We start from the raw sequence: 25,473 nt of genomic DNA, 5'->3' as shown, positions 1-25,473 counted from the left end.
TGACAAGGAAGGGTGCAATTGTCATGTTGTTCTTTTGGCTACACTACTGGAAAAATGATGCGTTTATTTGAACATGCATTAGATTATAATAATTATCTATAAAGAATATATATTTGGCTTGTATAAATAAAATCAAAATGTATTTATTTATGTTTTATAGAAAGTAAAATTTAGAAGTTTTCGGCATTTTAATAGATTCTGATAATTTTTCCTCATTTATAATTTTAGGCGCAGTCTGTGATCATTGAAAATATTTACAGTGAAATATTGACAGTGATTCAAAACGTATGTTTAATTAAGACATTTTATTGCTATTCATACTTATTCAACATAGGATCCGAACGCCCTCTAGGAAAATAGCGCGAAATAATCTAGTAACGTCATGCGCAATTAAAAGGTAACACGAATTAACTGTCAATTTTGCCTATATTAATTCTGTGATTTCGTTTTCCGTTTTATTATTTTAGTTTGCAATAAAACGTAAAAATTTTGAAAACAAACACATTTAAAAAATATATAAATATATATTTTTTAATTTGAGGTCTGTATGTGATGACTTTAAGTCTTATTCTGATATTAAGGTGATAATTGTTTTGATTAGAATTAATAACTTTAATATCGTTTAATATTTTAATTTTAATATTAAACATAGGTTTACTAATATTAGCTGGTAGGTGGCTTATTCGCGAATCCACTAGTTTATCGTAATCTTCGTTAGGGTAAAAGATCCTGAAATTTCAATTATTATTATTATTAAGTGACACTCATGTATTAACTAAATTAATATTAATAATACTTCAAGTGAAAAATTAATTAATTTGATTAAAAAAGTATGCGGTCATTATAAATTGGCACATTAACATTAAATTCTCTTCGCTAACAGTAGGAGATTAACTTCCTGTTGTCTTTGTCCAATCGCAGCAGAGAATGTAAGTTCTCTCTTAGCGACGGTGCTTATAATGTAGACGTAAATAAAAATTTACACATTAACAGTTGTAAATTCTTTATTTAAACGGGAAAAGGCAAAATTAAGCTTCAGGATAATAACAATAAGAAGAAAGAGAGTGGTTATAGTGAATAACAATGAATAAAATGCCTTATTATCAAACATACTTTTTTAAAATATTTAACTTAATACTTTTTAAGAATATTTTAATATAAGTCTACTGCATTCTGCTTCCATTTGGCCAGATCTTAGTTCGTTCCCAAGAGAGAGAGAGAGAGAGAGAAGAGCAAAGTAAAAAAAAAAAAAACTCTTTTCAACGCTCAAGAGGGTTGCGTAGTTTTTTTTTTTTGGGGGGGGGGGGGGAGAAATCAGCAAGAAAGCTACCCAAGATATGTTTTTAAGAAAGTGGAACGTTCATTTTTAGGTAAAGTCTGCACACTTAGAGTAGAAATATAGTTTTTTTTTTTTTTTTTTTTTTTTTTTTTTGTAACGTAGAGTACATTTATACATGTCTGCTTACTTCAGTGCATGAGGCACATTAGCTGCGTTTCGGTTAGTTCACGCCGTAACTTCTAACATGTTTATCTTTATGTTCGATGCTCAGAATAAGCATTTTTTCATAAATGAGAAGTGGATAAGAAGTTGTCGTAAAAACTTATATACTTGTTTAGACAAAACCTATTTTTCGCCAAGAATTCTTTGCCGTAAACTTAACCATGTGAAACAGCTCAACGTCTTAATATAGTCCAAACCAAACTTCATTTGTGGAAGCAAATGCAGTCTTGATGATAATATTCTGTGGATATACATCATTTCTAAGTGGCTTCATGAAATGCATTAACGACCGGAAGTCTGTTGCTTTCCCTCTTTTCACTACATCAGTTAATATGAAATTTTGTAGGGAGTAGGGTCCTGCGTCTGCAAACATCTTTATGGAGAAGATATTACGACTTATGATTTTTTTTATTTTGTTTATTTTGATTTTTTTTAAGTCCTTGGGGAATTGACTATTCACTTTCTTTCAGCAGACGTCTGTGTGATCTTAAGAGCATTGCCTTCTCTCTCTCTCTTCTCCTCTCTCTCTCTCTCTCTCTCTCCTTCTCTCTCTCTCTCCTCTCTCTCTCCTCCACCCGCCAAGCGTCAAGCGTACAGTATTTCCAACGATTGAGAATGAGTATCCTAAGTGAAGAGTTAGTGAGATTTATCTAATTGACCATTGAACACCCTCTACAAATGACAAATTAATTCTGCAATCTATAGTGTCTAGAAGTGACATTTAAAAAAAAGTAATTGCAAGCGAATGAGTCCAAACTTTTCCGTGCTGAGGAGCATTTTTTATGTTCGGCTAATCTTGTGTCATCTCCATTCTCTGATAAATATTGAGGACCTTCAGAATTGATTGGAATAATGGCCATAACTCTCCTTCACTTGAAAAGTCATTATAAAGTTTTTCTTTGTGTTCATTGATGGTATTCCATCAATGAACACAAAGACTTCCTAAAAGTCTTTGTGTTCATTGATGGAATACCATCAATGACTTCCTAAAAGAAGAGCAAATATCGTGATCATATTGAGGAGGCACTGGTTGAATTGTGAAAGCAAGTTCGAATAAATATTGGCTGCTTGGAAGAGGCGAATGATTTAGGTGTGTGTGTGTGTGTGTGTGTGTGTGTGTGTGTGTGTGTGTGTGTGTGTGTGTGTGTGTGTGTGTGTGTGTGGATTTTTAAAAGAAATTTTTCCGCAAATACGTGTACATAACCCAAAATATTTCACAGGTATGCATATTTGTTTTTCTTGTATAATGGCTATAATTTAAGATATTTTAATAAAAATGTTTTAATCTATCCACGATTGTGTTATTTATCTCTGTTTGTTCGAACGAACGAACATTTTATTGTTCGTTCTCTTTGACTACGTCCCATTTCAAACAGTTTTGGATGGTGGACTCTGGAATTGTAGATTTGGTCTACATGTAGATTTTCTTCTTCTTCTTCTTCTTCTTCTTCTTCTTCTTCTTCTTCTTCTTATTATTATTATTATAATTATCATCATCATCATCATCATCTTGGGTCTCTTCTTTCAAACAAACTACTATATTGCATCATTCAACTGGTTTTGTTATTGCCGACATTTTGCCTAATTTATCTAAAAATAAATAAGTGAGATCTTATAAAAATTGAGCCAAGTAACTCTGGAAAGCATTGGAAACAAATGGCGAAAACGAACATTGAAGTTGCTGGCGATGGACATTTTTGAAATATATTGGAATGCTTAATATGCAAATGAAAAAGAGGTGTGTAGGATATTATTGCTTTCGTACAAGTTGTTGCCACATTGAAGGAAGAGTGCAGGTGAAAAAAGAACTTCGAGCCACTTCGGATTAGTTACGCAACTACAGAATCAAGTTCCGTCTGCCGTTACGCTCAGTGAGCAAAAAAAAAAAAAAAAAAAAAAAAAATCTGAAAACCGAATTGCAAAAGTCAAATAACAGACCATAAGTCATAAGTCGAAAACATTAAGGGCAACTGTCTGAGTTTCTCCCAATGTTTCCATGGCAACTGCCCAAAGCGAGCGGAAAAGGCAAAAAGATTCTCTTTGGATCAACGGTGGTGAAATCCATACTGGTGGTCAATAATGAGCACGGAGGTTTATCGGAAGCGAAGACGATAATGATTTCTTTATTGTTTTGGGAATGATTAGTGTAAATGCAATGAGATAACTACTGGGTGATAGAGCTGCCTTCCCATTTCGAATTTGGACATAACCCGATTTTTTAACTTATAGGAAAATATCCGAATTCATGTACATAAAGAGTTAATGTACATGAATGTACAAAGAGCCTTTATTCAGGGTTTTTCAATAGAAGGTGAGTTAGCCAGTCTCATGCTGGGGTCGCAGGATTTTTCTTTCCCCGAAAGTCGGATTTTTCATCCCATAATCAGCGAACCAGCTGATTATGGGATGAAATTGATTTGTGGGTTTATGGCGCAAGGACAACGAAGGTCATACTGCGCCAAGACATAGGTTACAGCAATACACAGCGTACCAATGACAATCATAACCAGATAAATTAGAGTTGTGAGTATATTGCATCGATGGTAATTGCGTGTCTAACGGTTAATGTCCTTGGCTAGAATGTTTCTCTATTGCTTGAAGTATTTAGGCGATAGGTGATATCTCTTGCGGTATTTCATTTTTTTTTTATTATTCACTTAAATGGATTAGGTTGGGAAATATGTTTTATTTAATGAGAAATCAATGAATCTAACCATTAAAATCAGGTAATTTTTCCCATTTTTCATTTATGCGAAATGTTGCAAAATCTAAAGCACATTAGCACTGTGTGTGTGAAAGTTGTTTTTTTTTTTAACTGTTTTTAATCATTTTTCATTTATAATTTTTATATTATGCAGTTTCTATAATAATCTCGAAGCCTTGTTTTAGAACCTCAACATAGAACTTTTCACTTCTCTCATAAACGAGGAGTAATTGTGGTCTCACTGCCACCTAAAGACATTCACAACGCATCCATGTCCACGGAATGGATTCGAACCCGTATGCTATCAGATGGAGGAGGAGGATACGCTACTCATTCGGCCAACCAGGCTGCGAATTGTTTATTTACCTGAAGTGATGATATGCGTGATGGTAATCTAACACAATATTTCTCATGATGAACTTATAACAATTTAACATAGAGGAAATTAATTATATATTTAAAGTTCATTAAAATCGGATTAGATAATCGAAAACTTATAACTTCAATTGATTATAACGAAAACGAAATCAAGTTAATATTTGCAATTTCAGTGAAAATACCAAGTTCCATAAACGATTGGCATGCATATATATAAAGTAAGATTTATTGTTCAATATCTAATCTCATTCACTTACCTGTGACAATTAGCCTTCCTGCTGTAGCACTAGTTACTGTATCACCAGTCACCCGGTGACGTGTTTGACATCGGTAGCTATGCGAGCTATCTGCTTGGTTCACATTCCGGACATAGAGTTCTCCAGTCGGTAGAATGCTGTATTTTCCACCTATACGAAAATTAAGCAACTTATTAAAATAACTTACGTACGTGACTGACATACGAGGTAGATTAAATCAGGAATAGTGAATTTTTTTTTTTTTTTTTGCTGTTAAAAGAACGTATATTTTTGCTCGTATAGCTTAATAATAGTTAAAGTTCTTGGTAAACATAGAGGAAATTAATTATATATTTAAAGTTCATTAAAATCGGATTAGATAATCGAAAACCACTGAAATCTATTGTATGATTTTAATATATGAAAAGAATTGATTTAAACTACTTTGATGAAGCTAACAATATTTCTCTACTCAAACAGCATTACAAATTAAATCCATAGCTGATTCACCAATTGTAGAAGCGCTCATAAACAAATAAGTCAGATATACGAATAGTGTCTACACACACACACACACACACACACACACACACACACACACACACACACACACACACACACACACACACACACACACACACACACACACACACACACACACACACACACACACACACACACACACACACATATATATGTAAACTTTTATGAGCAGTTTGCTCGCCCTGAATGGGCAAGAAGATTATGCATCGCTACAGGAAGCTAAAATGGCTTTTGGTCTTTTATGTTTGAATATATCCATTAGCTCGCAGGCTACAGTTGCTGAACTAGATCTTTGGGGTGCATGAACGTTTGTAAGAAAAACTTTGTTGCTAAAGATTGTAGGAAAGAGAAGAGATAAGGAATATTTGTATCTCGATGAAGTTGATTGTTTCTGATGAACCATGGGGGGTTTAGAATCATTCGCAAGCACTTGTTTTGTATACGTTGCAGTTCGAGAAGGTCAGTATTGGAGGTATGGCTTCAGGCTGGAGAAGCATAAGTGACTATGGGACGAATCGTCAGCTGGTATAAAAGCAATTTGATTCTGATGTTAGCTTGCTGTTACTCTTAATTAGGGGGATAGATCTGGGCGATGGATTTAGATGCCTTTGCACACGTAGTCTTGATGTGTTAGTTAAAAGTTAATTTTTTGTCGAGCACGACACCAAGGTATTTTGTTTCTGTCTGCTAGGGAATTTTAGTATTGAATAGTAAGACGTCTGCTGCAGGAGATATCGACCTTTTCTTGAAGAGAATGGCTGCGCTTTTTTGGGGATTCACTTGTAGTCTCCATTCGGAGAACCATCTCTCTAACTTTAGAAAGTTTTCTTGAAGCATTTTAGTAATGAGGTGTGGCCGAAGAGATCTGGCTAATAATGCTGTATCATCTGCATATAGGGCCATGATTGATAATATTGGGTTGTGCATGATGTCTGACATGTACAGCAGGGATCCCTGCGGTACTCCGGCCAAGATATGGTGCTGGGGAGGTAGTAACATTGATCTTGACATGCATGCTTCTATTCTGTAGATATGATCTAATTAGTTGTACCATTTTCAGTGAGATACCCGCTGAGATAAGTTTATGTAGCAATCCGAAGTGCCGTATTTTGTTAAATGCTTTGGATAGATCTAGAAAAACAGCTCCAGTGTATTGACGCCATTTGTAGCTTGTGGTAATATATTCAAGTATTCTGAGGATTTGTTGGGTAGTACTATTGTGTTGCCGAAAATCGAATTGTTCTTTAGGGAGGATGTTTAGTTCATTTACTGAAGTTTGAAGTCTTGAGAGGATGACCTTCTCTGCAGTCTTATCCAAATTGGAGATTAGGCTGATAGGACGATAATTGTGAGGCAGGTGCGAGTCCTTGTCTGGCTTATGAATTGGAATTACATCAGTCAATTTCCAAGTGGGAGGAAAATAGTCAAACCTTAAGATTGCATTTATTATTATGGTCAGGTGCACTGCAGCTTTTCTGGACAGCAGCTTGATCACCCTATTTGTAATGCCATCTGGACCAGGTGCGTTTTTTTTTTTTTTGTTCTTTAAATTTTTTATAATATCATATATTTCAGCAGGTAATGTGGGTGCAATATGGTCAGCATCGGTATGGGAGTTTTAATGATTGTCTGACCTGTCTGTGAAGTTTACACAAGTGATCGAAGTCTAAGTTTTCATACGAAGGTTTGCACTGCTTTTCTAAATTTTTTGCTATGGCTTCTTCCTTTTCTACGTCTGTGTGAACAAGGCCCTGGTCAGAAAGTATAGGGGGAAGGGATCTGCCTTTGTTTCTGATATTCCTCAGTAGTCCCCAGATAGAGTGCTCAGTAAGTGAGATAGAAGCTAACTTTTCTTCCCCACACTTGGTCTCTGTGAGCTTTGAGTGCATCTCTCACTTGCCCATTTAGTCTGTTAAGAACTGTTTTTCTTCTCTGATCAAATTCATAATGTCTTCAGGCAGATGATCAGGCTTGGGGACAGATTTGTAGGAGATGGCTGCCATTATAGCGGAGTTAATTTGTTGGATGAGGCTTGTGACTGCGGTTTCAACATCTTCTTTTGAACGTATATGAGGAATGAACAGGTCCAATGCAATCCTGGAGTACTTTTGACAATCTTTCCCACGACATAAATGAGTGAGAGGGAGGAGACAGGTATTCTTGTTTTCCCAGCTGTAGTTGAATTGGGTAATGATCAGATGACAACTCGTTCAATGATTTTAGGCTTTAGTGAAGTTTAATATCTTGCAGGATAGCTACATCCAGGATGTCAGCAGTGCCAAACGTACTGAGATGAGTTGATTCGGTGGAGCCTGCCACAACAGCATAGTTTGATCCTATGTAGTTGGAATGGATGCAGCCATTCTTGTTGGTGGTTCTACAATTCCAGGAAGGGTGCTTGGAGTTTAAGTGTCCGGCAATAATGATGGACTCTCTGATGCCTAAGATGGCATTTAGATCATAATCCAGCAGTGTTTTTAAAGGTGGGTTGTAAACTGAGTAGATTATCAGTCTGGCAGCCGAGCTAATGAATTCCTCCACGCCTGTGATTTCAAGGTTAGTGGTTGGAGGATTGTTTACAGAATGGTGTGTGATATAATTTTTAATGAAGATGGCAGTGCCGCCGCCTCTATAGTTTAACCTGTCGGTTCTGTATAGGAGATAACCCCTTATTTTAGGGCTGTCCGAGGGTCTTCGATATGTCTCGCTTATTAGAACAACATCTGGCTGATATCTCTGAGTAAAGTGTTGGAGCTCTAAAATTTTGTTTCTAAGGCCATTTGCATTCCATGCAACAATCTGAAGTGAGGCTGGAATTAGTTTGTTTCTGTTCATCTATAAGTGCTGTGAGGATGGCCTGTGTTTCGCATAGGAATCTTTTAGTGGATGTTGCTGAATGGTATGACATCTTGTAGCATATTTTATAGAGAGGCCGTAAAAATAGTTGTCAGGTTTGTAGATACTGTTGTGGTGTTGATATGTTTGTACGGACCACATCTGCATAACTTTTTGTTTGCCTTTGGCACCCTGTATCTTTGAAGGCCTCCGACTCTGGCCGCCGAGCCTCCGGCTGTGGTGCAGGTGCCTCTGGTATTCTTGTAGAGGAGGGGAACTGTTTAGCTGTCTCCAACCGCCTGTTCTTTGGGTGCTGAGTACGTCCCTTATAGTTGGCAGGATGAGGGCCACCGCAGTTGGCACATTTATCCGAGATGGTTTTCGGCTTTGTACAGATATTGTTTGGATGGCTATGCTCACATTTCAGACATTTAAATTCAGCTTTACACAGTTTTTGGGCGTCGCTATACTTTTGGCACCTGTGGCATTACCCAGAAGATGCCCTTTTCCGGAGTGACTCTGGTGTGATGATGAGCCCTCAGATTGATTTTAAGTTGCAAATAGGTTTGGATATGTTATGGATCTCTACGAGGACTAACAGCATGGAAGTCTTGTCAGATCTATACTTTCTGCTGACCTTAGTAGGAGGCAGATCCTGTAAGTTAAGATCAGCAGCTATTTCTTCTGGATCAATGTCTTCACAGAAGCCACGGAGGACCACTTTTAATTTTTTTTCTGAACTGAGTGAGAATGTATGGTACTGAATACCTCTGACGTCCATTTCCTTTGTTAATTTTCTATAATCTGACACTGTGGCGGGTTGTATCTTGATACCCTCATCCACATTTTTGGCCATTGTATAACCAATGTGTAAACTGGGCATTGTAGATCTTAGAGTTGACCATCTGTGTTTTTCTCTTAGTATGATCGGAGGCACCTTTTCTTTGGGAGAAGCAGTGGAGTCCGAAACTGGACCGTTTTGTTCCATTTCTTTATCTATGGGTGGTTCTACGGTTGTTTTGCGCTTCTTGCGTGCGCGAACATCTTCAAAATCTTAGGGAGTAGAGACCACCAATTCCAACTGTTCCTCCATTTCAGCGGCGTCATCGCCTGTGACTCTTGGGGAGGAAAACGTATCATAAAGTTTCACCTTTTCCAGCCTGCTTAAGCAGCTCGCCTTATCGTGATGAATTCATGATATACTTCCTCAGATATCGTCTCATCTGTTTTTCCATGTCTATCAATGTGAAGTGTCAGAAGCTGGGGAGGGGGGGACGCTTACCGTGCGGCTGTAGCCTGGCAGGAACTTCTGCAAAACTCCGAATTTTTTTAGATAAAAGCACTGGCATAAAATGGCAACATCTTCTGAACTCATCTGCACCAAGTATCACTTACAAAAGTCATTCCACAATTCAATTCATGGCTACCAATTCAATCGAAAACCAACACCATCCGAATTCTTCTCTTCACGGAATTGGATATAGATAGCACCTATATAAAAGTATCACTACAAGTACAACAACAACAACGTTACTGGCTTGCTGGGTGAAGCATAAAATGATTTTTATTTTCCCCTTTATCTGTGTGGAGAAGCTTGATGGGGGAGGTTGTGAGACTTATGCTCGCACTTTGTGAACTATGGAGTTAGCTTTGTTCTGCTGAAAGCAGGATTGCCTTGGGTCTTTTGTGTTTTTGATAGTCATGTTCACTATAACTGGAAGCTTGTCTGATTAGTGGATTGGGATGAGAATGTGCCTTGCTGAAGAACTTTTCCGCATGGTCATGAAGGAGAGAACGGATGTCAGGGGTTCCGGTCTCTCTGTGGATCTGCGTGTTTCTGACGAACCATGGGGCGTCTAAGATCATCCGCAGGTATTTGTTTTGTATCCTCTGTAGTTTCTGGATGTTAGATTTGGATGTGTGACTCCATGCCGGGGATGCATATGTGATTACTGGTTGAATTACCATCTTATATAATAACAGCTTGTTGAGTTTATCCAATTTGCTGTTGCGATTGATCAGGGGATAGAGTTGGGCTATGGTTCTGGATGTCTTTGTGCCTATGAGCTTGATGTGGCTGTTGAAATTTAGCTTTTTGTCTAGCTGTACTCCAAGGTATTTGGCTTCTGTCTGCCATGGTATCTTTTTTCCGAGAAGTTCAATATCATCTTGGATGAAGGCTTTGCGTCTGGTGAACAGTATAGCTGAGCTTTTGACGGGGTTTACTTGTATCCTCCAGTCGGATAACCATTTCTCTAGCTTTGTGATAGTATCCTGGAGACGACTGATCGACAGGTGTGGGCGGAGAGATCTTGTCATTATGGCTGTGTCGTCAGCATATAGGGCTGTGATGGTAGTCCTCAGGTTCTGTGGAATGTCAGCCACGTAGATTGTGAAAAGTAAAGGAGCCAAAATAGATCCCTGTGGTACTCCTGCCAGGATTTTGCGCCTAGTTGAGATGGTGCCATTTATTTTTATCTGCATGGATAATCTGTCAGTGAGGTATGATTTTATTAGACGGGTAAGGTTTGTTGGAATGTTGGCCTGAATGAGTTTATAGAGTAATCCTTGATGCCATACCTTATCAAAGGCCTTCGCAATATCCAGAAAAACTGCAGCTGTGTGAAGGTTCCAGTTGTAGCCTTGAGTGATATGCTCCACTAGTCGGTGTATTTGTTGCACCGTGCTGTGCATACGGCGGAAGCCGAATTGTTCGTTTGGAATTATTCCTAATTGGTCGGATTTTTCTTGTAGTCTTGAAAGGATAATTTTTTCAGCAATCTTTCCCAGGTTGGAAAGTAGGCTTATTGGACGGTAGCTTTGCAGGAGTTGCGGATTGTTTCCTGGCTTTTTTATTGGTATGATGTCTGCTGTTTTCCATGCAGAGGGGAAGTGTTGTATCCTCAATATTGCATTGGTTATGTTAACCAGGTGCATAATAGCCTTTCTAGGAAGTAATTTGATGATTCTGTTAGTAATTCCATCTGGCCCTGGAGCTTTTTTGTTGTTTAGATGTTTTATGATGTTGGTTATTTCAACTGGAGTAGTGGGGGGGGGGGTGATGCTGGCTGGTTTGTCTTCGGACTGACTTAAGGTACGCTTGACCTGCTGGTGGACTTTATATATGTGGGTGATGTTTATATTATCATATGATGGGCTGCATTGTTTTTCTAGGTTTTCTGCTATTGCTTCTGCTTTTTCTTTATCAGTGTGCGCCGTTCCATGAGTAGTTTGCATGGGCGGTAGGGGATTGTGTTTAGTGCGCAGAATCTTCAGAAATTTCCATATTGTGTGATCTTCTGGGTTGAGTGATGATAGTTTATTGTCCCAATCCTGGTTCCTGTGGATTTGAAGTGCTTTTCTGACTTGGTTGTTCAACTTGTTCAGAGTTTTCTTGTCCTGTGGGGCTCTTGTGTTGTGGTATCTTTTCCTGGCTTTGTTTTTTGTTCTGATGAGGTCCATTATGTTTTCTGGGAGCCGACCGGATGGGTGGTTGGTTGTGGTTTTGGTGACTGCTTCTAGTGCTTTTTTAATTTGGCTTGTTAAATTGCTTATTGCTTCATCTATGTCTTCTTTTTTGTGGATGATTGGTACAGGACCAATGTATTCTGGTAGGATTTTAGCTAGCCTATCCCACGATATGAAGGTGTGCTGGTGGGCCAGTTGGTCTAGCCTGCCAAGTTTGATCAGGATTGGGTTGTGGTCGGATGATAGTGCACTGAGCGTCTCTAGTTTGTATTGATAACTGTTGTTTCTAAGGATAGCTATATCAAGTACATCTGATCTGCCATGAGGGCTGTAATGAGTGTGCTCAGTGGGTCCTGCTACCACAACTGAGTTAAGTGTTGAATAGTTGTGTAGTATGCGACCACTTCTGTTGTTGGTGGTGCTGAACCATGCTGTGTGTTTGGCGTTCAAGTCACCTACTATGATGGTGGGGTCTGTGGTGCCGAGGACTGCATCCAGGTCTGTTGCCAGTAGAGGATTGCTTGGTGAGTTGTAGGCAGCAAATATCTTGAGGCTTCCAGCATTGTTTGTGTGGACTTGTATTCCTGTGGTTTGCAGGTCTGTAGTCTGTGGGTTGGATATGGCATTGTGGTGGAGGTATGGTTTGATGTAGATGGCAATGCCTCCCCCTCTGGAGCTGAGTCTATCCGTTCGGTATATTGTGTATCCTCTCACTTTTGGGTTGTTGGCGGTCTTAGGTGGGTCTCGTTGATCAGCATTATGTCCGGGTTGTGTCTTTGTGCGAATTCCTGTAGTTCTAATGTTTTGTTGGTGAGGCCATTGGCATTCCAGGCTGCAATTAGAAGCGAGTTAGGTTTTACTTTTGTTTTATTCATAGATGAGTGCTGTGAGTATGGAATGGGTTCCTTGCAGGAATCTCTTTGTGGAGGATGGAGTTGGGTTTGTTCTGCTGAATTCCTGCAGCATAGTGGCTAGCGAAGCAGTCAGTATTGCTGTGATGTTGGAGCCTATTTGATTGCTTTGTATTGTGTCCTTTGGGCGGGCTGCTTCTGCATAGGTCTTGGTGGAAGGTTGAGCCCTTTCCTGACTTTTATGGATTGGGTTTTGAAGGTTTGATGACTGTGCAGCAGAGATGCTTTGAGTGGTGATCCAGATTGGGGGAGTTTGGACGGGTCTTGTAGTTCCGTGATTTCTGGGATGGTGGCTGCATCCTTTGTAGTTTGCTGGGTGGGGACCTCCACAGTTGGCACATTTGGCTGGTGTGGTTCTTGCTTTTGTGCATGTAATGGTTTGATGCTTCTCGCCACACTTCAGGCATCTGAACTCGGCTTTACAGAGTCTTTGGGCATGGCCAAACTTTTGGCAACGATGGCATTGCCCTGCTGATGCCCTTTTCCTGAGTGGCTCTGTTGATATTTTAAGTCCACAGACCGCAGTTATGTCATAAATTTGTCTTTGTGTGTTCTGTATCTCAACCAATACTAATGGCATCGGTTGTTTATCGGATCTGTACATCCGGCTGACTTTGATAGGTGTTAGGCCCTGCTGGGTAAGGTCAGCCGCAATCTCCTCGGAGGTAATGCCTTCGGTGACACCTCGCAGTAGAACCTTTAGATTTCTTTCGCTGCTTAGTGCGAAGGTGTGGTACTGTAGTTTGTTGTTATCCATCATTTTTGTTATTCCTCTGTAGTCTGTGACTGTTGTTGGTTGAATTTTTACACCTTCGTCGGTGTTTCTGGCCCAGGAGTATCCAATTTGATGTTCTCTTAGGTTTCTTGCAACTGTGGTCCATTTTTCCTTTTCTCGGAGAATTACCGGAGGGACCTTTTCCCTTTTTTCCGGGACTATTTGTGAGGGTGTTTCGTTTTCCACATGATCATCCTCGATTCTACGTCTCTTGCCCGTCTGTTCTCCTGTGAAGACCGTCTGACTGAGGCTCTCGGGCAGGGAGATGGATGTGTCATTAATCTCTTCCACTTCGCTCTCCATATCATCGGATTCTTCCGGCTGTGTGTACAGGTTTAGGAAACCTGGCCATTCAGTATCAAATTTTTAAAGCAGTAATTTAAACAATTTTAATGCTTGCTCTTTGTTTAGATGCTCTAGCAGATCAGTAATATTATCCATGTCTGTTTTATTTGTTGTTATATCTAGTAGGTAGTGATTGGAAAATTGCTTATGATCGCAATTAGAAATCCCGCAGGTCTTGAGACCTGCCAGCAGAAATTTTGTAGAGGATATTGCAGATGAAAAGGATTGCTAGCAATATCAAGTGATTAGCTAAATGCGCAAATCAATAGCATATGAAATTTCAGAAAATGAAGAACGCTTACCTCTATATATATCATTTATCATTCAAAACTATCGCACTGAACTAATACGCGAGCCGTTATTTGCATTTCTCCGTCGCAAAAAACATTGAAGTTCGCGCCCTTTTGCGCTCGTATTTATATTTATAACATTCTCACTACAAGTAAGTTCTTAAAAGAACTGGGCGATGGACTGAGTCCTTGACTCTTTATCCCGTCATCTGGTTGAATAAAATCTATGTGGATGGGGTATTATTGAGCTAATATTGAGCTAATAGCTCTAGTCATGGCTGGGTAACGGCAATAGCCGAGCCTCAGTTAAAGCTTCATTGGCTACAGCATTGCCATTTGTTACCCTGGAAGTCCTAAAAAGGACTTTTTCCTTCAATTTTTTTTCGTTCTTTCTACTACAAGTAACACTAGAAACGTAAAATTTATATTTAAATTTATAAAAAAATTAAAAGGTGTATTATAATATTCTAATTAAATTCTGAATTAATTAAAGAGTTTGTTAAAAGCTATTATTAAAAATTAAAATTAAATACATAATAAAATTTATTATTATTATTGTTATTATTATTATGGTATAAAATGAGAATTATATAACGATCGTATGTTCAGAATGTTTCTGATATTAATGAAATATTCTCATCTCTCTTTTTTTTTTTTTTTGAATAATATTTCATACTCGTCTATGCACTTAGGTTAAACAAGAAAGTTGTTACAATTTATACTTATAAATTATACACATAGAGGAAAGAAATTAAAAGGAAAAAAAAAAGAAAGAAAGAAAGAAAACAGCATTATGTCATTTACGAAAACGCCATAAATTAAGTGTGACCGAGCGAAATTATTTTATTTTAGAGTTTAAATGATAAAGCGTGTAAGAATTATATTAAAGTTAGAACGAAAGAGCGAAGTTATAAAGAACAAGAAAGGTTCGTAATTGACTTTTACGAATAGAAGAATGAAAATTATCCAACACTAATTGAGCAATGAACAAGAAATGCATCGTTCACATTTTCACTTCGATGAAAAAAAAGAAAAAAGAAAAAAAAATGTATTTCACACAAGGTGGGTCGATGTGATGTTTTAATAGAGTGAACTGCAGAAATTAAGATTGTGAATGTTATAATTAATTAAGTTATTGATTTATCTATATTTCTCCTTTGTGACTACGGAAATAAAAACATGCCTTCAGTCGACGGTCTACACACACCTTCAGTCGACGGTGTGCCAATTTTTGCGTACTTTAATTAAAAGATTAATCCAGCAAAAGAACAAAAAGATCATTCTTTAAATGTATCGTCAGAATCGCCAATAGAATCTACATAAACTGCCTTCTATGGTTTCATTGTTAACAACACCTGACAATGGCATCGATTCTCCCTTAACACAAGAGCCATTTTTTTATTATTTGTTTTCTTTTGCCGTGGAGGAATGAGTAGTTAGAGAATGGATGCAAAAAAACTTGATTTTTCGCTGCTGGAGTTTGCTAGAACAAGCAAAAAAAATCGTGTTTATCTAGTAAATGTGGCTACTGGTATCTTCTGGGAGGTGCTTTATTATTTCTCTTTGTTGTTTGAGCATGGAAGACGATTCGGAAGACGTTATCTCAGTAGTTTTAGTGGAGAAAAAAAAAAACAAATAAAAAAACAACAAAAGTCAATTACTCAGGCGGAAATTGATGGTCCAATGCAGCCAAGGTGACATGTTTAAGCTTTTTTCTTTGTTTCTTTGGAATGAGAACTGAAAAAAAAAGAGTAATTTACAAACGTTATAATTTGCTAATGTGTTTTTATTACTTGGTAGGCAAAGTGCATTCCTTAGACACCTAGTCTTTAAAAAGAAACAGTGTATCTCTTCCGTCCCCAAACGGTGTACATATAATCAATAGCTCCACACACACACACACATCTTTGATATTGTTCGCGTACTTCAGTACTTTAAAACAACTTAAGAAAACTAACGATGCGTAAAGAGCAAACTTAACACCTCACCAAAGCTATTTGCAGTAACCACCTCTTGTTCATTAGCATCTATTTACACAACTAAAGATGGCGCTGCTCTCGTTCTATGAAGCTGCTACGTTAACAATGGCGAGATCCAAAATGCCGGGTTTGTGGCAATCTTTGATTCTGCATTGACGTCGACTTTTGGGTCTTGATAGGACCGACAAGGGAGCCTCGGAAACAGCAAACGGCGACCAAGCTAATGATATTGTACATAATAAAAACTGAACGTAAATATTGCAACAGCCGAGGAGCTAATAAGGTGATGATAAAATATTATCCTAGTCCGGTAATCACCGAGCGTGGCCAGCTGAAAATTGCCCGTCCGTAATTAACGCTATTTATGGCGGTCATTAGGGAGTTAGACGGTATCCAGCGAGTCTTTAGGAACGCTCCAAAGATCCCGCGCTGTGCAGCTTGGCAACAGGCATTAACCTCCACACGACAGCCCCTGCAACGAAAAGCAACTCAGCAACTCCTAATGGAAGCTCCGATTTCAGTGTGACATGCTGGAACGCCAGGTTCAAGCAGCTCCGGGGAAGGACGATTTAGCACGTCATTAACCACAGGAAGAACCGAGCGATAAGCGTCTGTTGTCGGGATTTAACTAACCACTCGTTAAGCATGACGGAAATGAAAGTACGACACAGACGAGATTTATGTCGAAGTCGATTTATTATTGGTAACTATGGCAACAGTTCTTGTCACGGAGAACTGCATTTTATTGTTTTACCGATCTGTTTTGTGTGTAAACAAACATTCTTTGCATTCCAGACAAACTATGCTGGGGAAAATTAGCGAGGAGTTTCTGATCCAGGAATATGTTGGGATTTCCAGGAAATTCTGTTGATCCCAGAACTTTCTCCGTCACCGTCTGAAACTGGTCATTTCATCCTTGGCTGAAAGAAAATCGAGTGTGTTGTACATGTTTATGACCAGACTATAAACGTACGTTTTCCAATCAACTAGTGTGCCTCTAACACTGCATACTGCAACATGATTTAACTAATGGCCAGAATAAAATGCTATTTTGATAATACTCTTCCCTTGTTATCCTTCCTTTTTAAATCAATTTAGATACTTTTTTTTTTTTTGCATATGGATTAGAGAAACATCATTTTCTTCTTCTTCTTCCTATCATGGATTTTAGGCCAAGTGCCATATTCTGGTTTCATGTCATCGCTTTCTTGGTCTTCCAATTCTTCTTTTTCCATTTATTTTATATCTGTATAGTATTTTTAGTAGTCTCCTACTATACATTTAATTCAGATATTTGGTATATCCGACTGTTTTTCTCAGAAATTTCGTTTCTGCTGTTTGAATCCGTTTTTCATTCTTCTTTTTATGGTGCATGTTCACTTCCATATACTAAAGTTGGTTTAGACAGAATGTTATGTAGTTTGATTCTGTTATGTTTTTTTTTTTTTTGTACCAAGGATGGTTTAAATATATTATTTATTATGTCGTTTATACTTAAACAAAATTTGACATTGTCTATATCTTTTTCATTTTTATATGATAAGTCGCATCCCAGGTATTTGTAAGTAGTTACTTGTTCTAATATTTTATTATCTATTGCTATTTTACTTCTTACTGACTGGGTTTTCTACTTTGAAAGTCAATATCTTTCAATTTTAACGTCTTTCCATTCTAATATTTGTTCAAATTTTAATGCTATTTTATTTTTTATTTCGTTTGTGTATTTTTTTTTCAATAGGCTGTAAGAGCTGGTTTGGTACATTTAGATCGGTTAATATATTTAATAACTTTTGTCTATTAATTTTATCAAGGGTTTTTTTCATAACCAATGAAGGCCACGTGCGTTTCTTTTCCAAATTTTCTTCTCTTTCCAATTAATAATTTTAGAGTGAAAATTGAGTCTAAGCAAGAACAGCCTACTCGGAGTCCATTCTGTTCTTCTAGTAGTCTGTCTCCTCTTATATATATATATATATATATATATATATATATATATATATATATATATATATATATATATATATATATATATATATATATATATATATATATATATGAAGACAAGAACAATAATACATTTCATCTTTGAATCTCGTTCTTCTATTGCATCATACAAATTACTTTTAATAGTTGCGTTTGTAAATTGAAGACCTTAAATCTTGCTAAAATAAGATTAATTAAACACATGAAAGTATCAAAATTGGTTTCAGGATTCTCATTATGACATACACAATCTTTACCCTTGCCCCCTCACCTCCCTAATGCCAGCGATTTTCGTTGCGTTATTTTCTTTCTTCATTTTATGTCATTTTTATTCGATTGGATTGCGCAGTCGCAAACGAAGTTCAATTTCTTTCTCGAAATAACTGAATTACAGTTTGAATTAGTTATCTAATAGAATTGCTTTGATATGACAATGCCATTTAATTAAAAATAAAAATCCATTTCGATGTTCCTAGTATTCACTTAATAATGATACGCCGAGTCCAAATATAATCTATTTCCAAGAAATAATGACGATAATTATGTTTAGTTTTAATTTAAATATATTAAAATTTTCACCTCCAGCGCTGTGTAGCTTCGAAATATCTATTAAAATGGGTAGATTCATTAAATGATCATTTGTATGCAGCATTTAGGTGCACTGTTCAGTGCACTGTTTCTTGATTATATTTGCGAAATTAACTGCTGTTATTTTTTTGCTTTCACTAATAATTTAAGTGACGCATTTTAAGTGGATATAACTCCAGCTAAAGGAATCGATGGAAACGTGTTTCTCTATTGGTGAAAGAGGTCAAATTGCTCCGATAAATACCGAAAACAACCTAAAGACCATTTTCAAATCTCTTTGCCTGTTAGAATGATAAATAATATCACCAATTATAGCACGATTATATTGACAATGCATGCTTGCAATAGGATCAATAATATGCATCATTAAAAGACTTGTTTGAGTTCCATCCAACACGACAGCTTTCTAATTCATGCGCGTCAGTTAGCAATCAAAAAGTAATCCCAATGCAGATATGTTCCGCCGCTTCCATAAAACACTTCGTTATTGTATTCTTATTGACAATCTTTTACGAATCGTCCTATTTTTTCTTACATTGGGAAACATCTAAAAAGCAAATAACTTTGATTTTTGTCTTATTTTTGTGCCAATACGCTTGGAAGAAATGAGCTGTTGTGTGTGTGCATATGACAGACCCGATTTCCCTCTGTAAATGCCTTTTTGAATTGACTACATTCGCGCATGCGTATACTGAACATCGGTATTAGACTGTTAGATTTGAAGGACACGATGGATAAACAATGACAGCAAAGAAAAAAGAAACTGCTAAAATGGAATATATCATGGATTTAAAATCACCTTATTAAAAGTCAATATAAATATCTTTCAAATTTAATAAAATCTAAAATTAAATATTGCGATTTGGTTTATTTTTGTAGCACATAAATTTCTGAAAATCCAGTTAAAAATAATAATGGTCCACTTTATTTTTCTTTCTTCATTTTATGCCATTTTCATTCGATTGGATTGCGCAGTCTCAAACGAAGTTCAATTTCTTTCTCAAAATAACTGAATTACAGTTGGAATTAGTTATATAATGGAATTTATATAACTATATGTTTTATTTTTCCCTTATATCATAATACAGTAGGACCCTCGTATTCGCGGTTTCACCTATCCGCGGTCAATCCCAGTTCGAAGATATTAACATACGAAATGTCAACTTACGAAACTTTAATAGTCTCTACAAACATTCAGCTTTGAAATAATGTTGGATCTAATATTTACTTTGCTTATGTAATTTTACCTCGCCGAAATGAAGCCGTATGGCTCTTTCTTTTAGTAATAGACAATTCGGCTGATCGCAGAGCTTGTCCAACACCAAGGTTGCAAAGGTGGAGAAAGCTAAACACATCTGAGGTTGCTGAGATTCCATTCAGATTCAGATAACTTTATTACAGTATGTTGTTATGATTGTTCTGCTTTATTATTGTTACTCTCTTACTGTGCGTAATTTATAAATTAAACTTCGTCATAGGTATTTATGTATTGGAAAAAACATAGTATATATAGGGTTGCTACTATCCGCGGAAGACGATGGAACCAAACCCCGCGGATACGGGGTGGGCCAAATGTGCGTGTGTTACTTAAATATAAAGAGCCAATAGGCTTCATTTCGGCGATGTGACATTATTTAAATTAAGGGGATGTTAAATCCCGCATTGTTTCAAAACCGAATAAGAAAATAAGAAACTCAAAGATCTGAATCAAAGAGTTTCATGCCGAATATAGTAAACTAGAAAAGTATCGGCGACTACTAGCGTGAGCTAATGCAAGTAGTCCAAGTACGTAGTACAATCTCGGACAACTCGCAGCAAAGATATAAAGTTCAGATCGCTATTCTTGGTATTTTCCATAATGTAAAAACACATTTCCTAGGAAATGTATGCTGTTATTACATTATGGTGGGAGGTCACGTTGAGGTTTCATCAGTGAGTAGCTAGACCAAATTAATAGCCGATGGATTATGCGCATTAGCTCACGCTAGTAGTCGCCGATACTTTTATAGTTTACTATAAAAGTATCTACTATAAGGTTACTATACTATATTCGGCATGAAACTCTCTGATTCTAATCTTTGAGTTTCTTATTCGGTTTTAAAACAATGTGGGATTTAATATCACCTTAATTTATAATTTAAATATATATATATGTTTTTTTCCCCTTTATCACAATATTTTCCTTTATCGCATAATTTTTTCTCCTTTATCATAATATCAAAATAGCCGAGCCTCAGTTAAAACTTCATTGGCTACAGCACTGCTATTCGTTACCCTATGTTTAAGTAAAGGGGTAAAATCTCAAAAAATCAGACGATCTCTAGGCCACTCATTCGTGGGCGTAAGACCGTCCAAATCTCCGCGTTGATTCCACTCAGTGAAACCAACCACCGAGCAGAACCGCTCATTCCGAAGAAAATAATTCACCGACAAGAACCCCTCAGCGGGCCGTGCCGGAGAACACTTTCCCCGAAGACTCAAATTGCTCCCTTAAGGCAAAAACCCTAAGAGAGCGAACTCTCGAAAATCAGCAGGGTAACAGCAACAGCCGAACCTCAGTTAAACTTCATTGGTTCAGCATTGCCATTTGTTACCCTGGAAGTCCTAAAAAAAGGACTATCTATCATCTCTACATCCAACAAAAACCATGTTCTGTAATATGATAGTCCTTATAAGGACTGGCTTAAAGGGGCGAAGCAAGAATGCTTTTCATCTTCCCCGTTATCTGTAGAGGACAGTGTAGGGATAAGGTGTTATTGAGCAATTAAAGCTCTGATCATGACAGGAGGGTAACAGCAATAGCCGAGCCTCAGTTAGAACTTCATTAGCTACAGCATTGCCATATTTAAAGGTAAAGCCGTCTCTAAAAATTTTCGGACGATCCCTAGGCCACTCAATCGTGGGCGAAGGACCGTCCATCTCAGCGTTGGCTCCACTCAGTGATGGCCTTCCACCCACACGCCACCACTGAGCAGAACCGCTCAAATTCCGAAGAAAATCATTCACCGACAAAGCCCCTCAGCGGGCTGTGCAGGAGAACACTTTCCCCGGAGACTCAAATTGCTCCCTTAAGGCAAAAACCTTAAGAGAGCGTACTCAAAAACTCTCGAATCTCAGCACCCCTGGGGGGTAACAGCAACAGCCAAACCTCAGTTAAACTTCATTGGTACAGCATTGCCATATTTAATTTAAAGGTAAAGCCGTCTCTAAAAATTCGGACGATCCCTAGGCCACTCAATCGTGGGCGAAAGACCGTCCATCTCAGCGTTGGCCTTCCACCCACACGCCACCACTGAGCAGAACCGCTCAAATTCCGAAGAAAATCATTCACCGACAAAGCCCCTCAGCGGGCTGTGCAGGAGAACACTTTCCCCGGAGACTCAAATTGCTCCCTTAAGGCAAAAACCTTAAGAGAGCGTACTCAAAAACTCTCGAATCTCATCACCCAAGGGGGTAACAGCAACAGCCGAACCTCAGTTAAACTTCATTGGTACAGCATTGCCATATTTAAAGGTAAAGCCGTCTCTAAAAATATAATTTAATTCACCGTCAAAGCCCCTCAGCGGGCCGTGTCGGAGAACACTCTCCCCGGAGACTCAAATTGCTCCCTTAAGGCAAAAGCCCTAAGAGAGCGAACTCAAAAACTCTCGAATCTCATCACCCAAGGGGGTAACAGCAACAGCCGAACCTCAGTTAAACTTCATTGGTACAGCATTGCCATATTTAAAGGTAAAGCCGTCTCTAAAAATTCGGACGATCCCTAGGCCACTCAATCGTGGGCGAAAGACCGTCCATCTCAGCGGTGGCTCCACTCAGTGATGGCCTTCCACCCACACACCACCACCGAGCAGAACCGCTCATATTTTCCGAAGGAAATCATTCACCGACAAAGCCCCTCAGCGGGCCGTGCCGGAGAACACTTTCTCCGGAGACTCAAATTGCTCCCTTAAGGCAAAAACCCTAAGAGAGCGAACTCAAAAACTCTCGAATCTCAGCGCCCTTGGGGGATAACAGCAACAGCCGAACCTCAGTTAAACTTCATTGGTACAGCATTGCCATCCATTACCCTCCAAGGGTATTGGATTCATATCCTGTAATATGATAATTCTAATATCTAATTCTTATTTCATCATATATTTAAACAAAAATGGTGTATCATTATTTTACTCTATTTATTATGTTATATAAACTAAATTTATTTTAATCTGTGATCGTAGTTTCTAATATTTTATCTAAACAAATTTTATTTATATTATGATAAAATTTTCTAATATAAAACTTAACTTATATTCTATTCCTAATTTGTAATACTTTTATTTTTATAATATAATATATTATTCAACATGTTGCATTATTTTTATAATATGCTAAATGAAACTTTATTTGACCTAATTTGTAATAATTTTATTTTTGCAATATGCTGAAATACAAACGGTATATACAATGACACATTTAATTAATTTGGCTGCAGATTTACTTAAAATATTTAATGTATATATATATATAGATAGATATAGATATATATATATATAAAACGAAACAAAATTTAACATATGTACGAATAATTTTGAAATTGCTGTCAATATATAATCTATATTAATCTACATATTAAATGAATTTCTTCTTATTGCTGCATAGCATTAGCTGCTTAGAATAATCTTAAGACACAACCCCAAAACTCCTTCAATGGTTATTATATGAAACATTTCTCTTACATCTGTGACCTTCAATGGATTAATGTGTTTGTATCAAGTGATATCGATGCCATCTAAAACAACTTACAAGAGAGAGAGAGAGAATGTTAATAAGGATTTTCTTTCAGTTACTCATAAAACATTAATTTGTTATTCAATACTACGACTGGATTCTTTAATTATATAAATATCAACTAATTTTTTTACCCTTCTAAGCGAAACTTCTAGTAAATGGGAACTGTAAAAGCTCTCTTAAATGTGAAATTTCTGAGAGCAATACACTGTAACGAAAAGAAGAAGAACGTGTGAGAGTTTACTATCGACAATCGATGTGGGAGTAAAGGAAATCGGTGAAGAGAATTGTATTGTCGATAAGATGTGTTCATCCGAAATCACTTCCTGTCACATATTTAATTAGATTTCCACTTAAGTTGAAATATCGAGGAAGTACCCCAGTAGGGGTATTTTCACCTGACCCACGCTGCATTTTTCGTTCCTAGAAAATATACTTCCTTCATTCACTCTTCCTTGTGCAGGAACCACGACCTGAGTCTCCTATCCATCATTTTCGTTATTTGGAGAAACCATTGCAGTCCACTGAATTTGTGCTATAAATTCTGCAACTACTTGTGTGTGTGTGTGTGTGGGTGGGCGGGTTGTGGGAATAATATATACAAATAAAATACGATTTCAACTCAGGAAGATGAAAGAACGCATTCGCACTTCACTCATTGGTAGCTTACATGTTTCTTCATAATTATTATTGCTACTATTATGTCTGTTAAAATTTATTGACACACACACACACACACACACACACACACACCCATGCACTTAGATTATACACTTATTTCTTTTTCTTATCAACAAGCGTATTCCGCCTGTTGAATAAGAAATGAATAACAAATGACTCTGCGCAGTACATTACATTGGGGAAAAAAAAAAGGGAAAAAAAAAACAATCGGAAAAAACGATATGTGTTTTGACTGAACGTATGTTAGCTGGAATCTCGATAAGCGTTTGTGAAACACTTTATCAACAGTTCACAATATGAACTGGTGTCCAAAACATAAGGAAAAACAACATTTTACCTGTATATGAAAAACGTTTCGTGACTACTACCAAATGGGAACATAAATTTATTGCCAGCGTACTAATAAATTACATTACACAAAAATGTGTTATAATTTCGTGCAAATTAAATTGTAATACGTTTCTGGCATGTTACAAAATTTCTAAGGACGTAATTAAGGAATTAATGTACTTATAGAAAACTATGTGGAGAGACATTTCAGTATAGAATATGTCCACCCCAATCTGCGATGCAGCGCTCACAACGTCGTACCATGCTTAGCACCAAATGATTCAGGAGTTCTTGAGGCAAACTAGCCCACTTCTCCTTCAGAACAAGGATAACGCCTTTTTTTTTTTTTTTTTTTTTTTTTCTGGAGGAGAATTCCGAACAGCAATGCATCTCCCGATTACATTCCAAACATGTTCTATCGAGGGGGGAGGGGTGCTGGCCACTTGATTCGATTACTATCCTCAGTCTCCAGAAATATCTCCGCTGCTCGTGTACGATGTGGTGTGGCATTGTCATCCATAAAAAAATAATTCTTCGCCTACAGCACCACGGAACAATCGAACATGACGTTGAAGAAATTCGTTTCAATTTCGTTCACCAGTCATAGTCCCTTTTTCCAGCACTTATAGCTGTGGATTAAGCATAATACCTCCCCACACCATGACCGTAGCACTGCCGTATCCCTTTCAAGAACATTCTCGCGATGATAAGCAGTACCACTTTTACGCCAGGTCAAGTGTCGCATAGAATCGGAAGAAAGACTAAAAGGACTCTCATCTGTAAGGAGTATATTAGCTAATTGGTGTCTTGTCCAATTTTTACTACATACCTTCCGGCGTTTACTTGTCGCAGGCGTCTTGCCACAGTTCATAGAAATATTGGCATACCTGTGCTTGAATGAAGCCAACTTCCAAGTTGACCTGCCGTTGTGCGTCGATGACGTTTTACGTTTAACCAAAAATCTGACCTCATGTCTGTGGTAGAGCGAGAACAACCTCTTAGTAAACGTCTGGAACACATTCCATTGATTTGAAACGCTGCTTGACTTGTACATCGCAATGTGATCCAAACTCTCTGGCAATATCAGTTATTCTACTGCCTTCTTCAAGCTTTCCAATAATTCTTCCTCGCGTGAAATCTTGATGATGAAATCATCTAG

The 25,473-nt window shown here is 37.5% G+C and overlaps 1 protein-coding gene across 1 annotated transcript in view; it reads right to left on the bottom strand.

Annotated features, from left to right (window-relative positions):
- The window catches only part of LOC150107016 (cell adhesion molecule Dscam1-like), a 754,963-nt gene that overhangs the window by 563,037 nt on the left and 166,453 nt on the right, over positions 1 to 25,473 (bottom strand). Inside the window, exon 5 of the mRNA XM_090393540.1 lies at positions 4,841 to 4,990. Coding sequence (XP_090249666.1) covers positions 4,841 to 4,990 — 150 coding nt within the window. The remainder of the gene's footprint in view (positions 1 to 4,840; positions 4,991 to 25,473) is intronic.

The sequence above is a fragment of the Typopeltis vanoorti genome, chromosome 5 (assembly GCF_054136105.1).
Source record: "Typopeltis vanoorti isolate ZY-2024b chromosome 5, IOZ_Tvanoo_1.0, whole genome shotgun sequence".
Lineage (NCBI taxonomy): Eukaryota > Metazoa > Arthropoda > Arachnida > Uropygi > Thelyphonidae > Typopeltis > Typopeltis vanoorti.
Note: the sequence above shows the minus strand (reverse complement) of the source record. Positions and strands in the feature narration are given on the sequence as shown.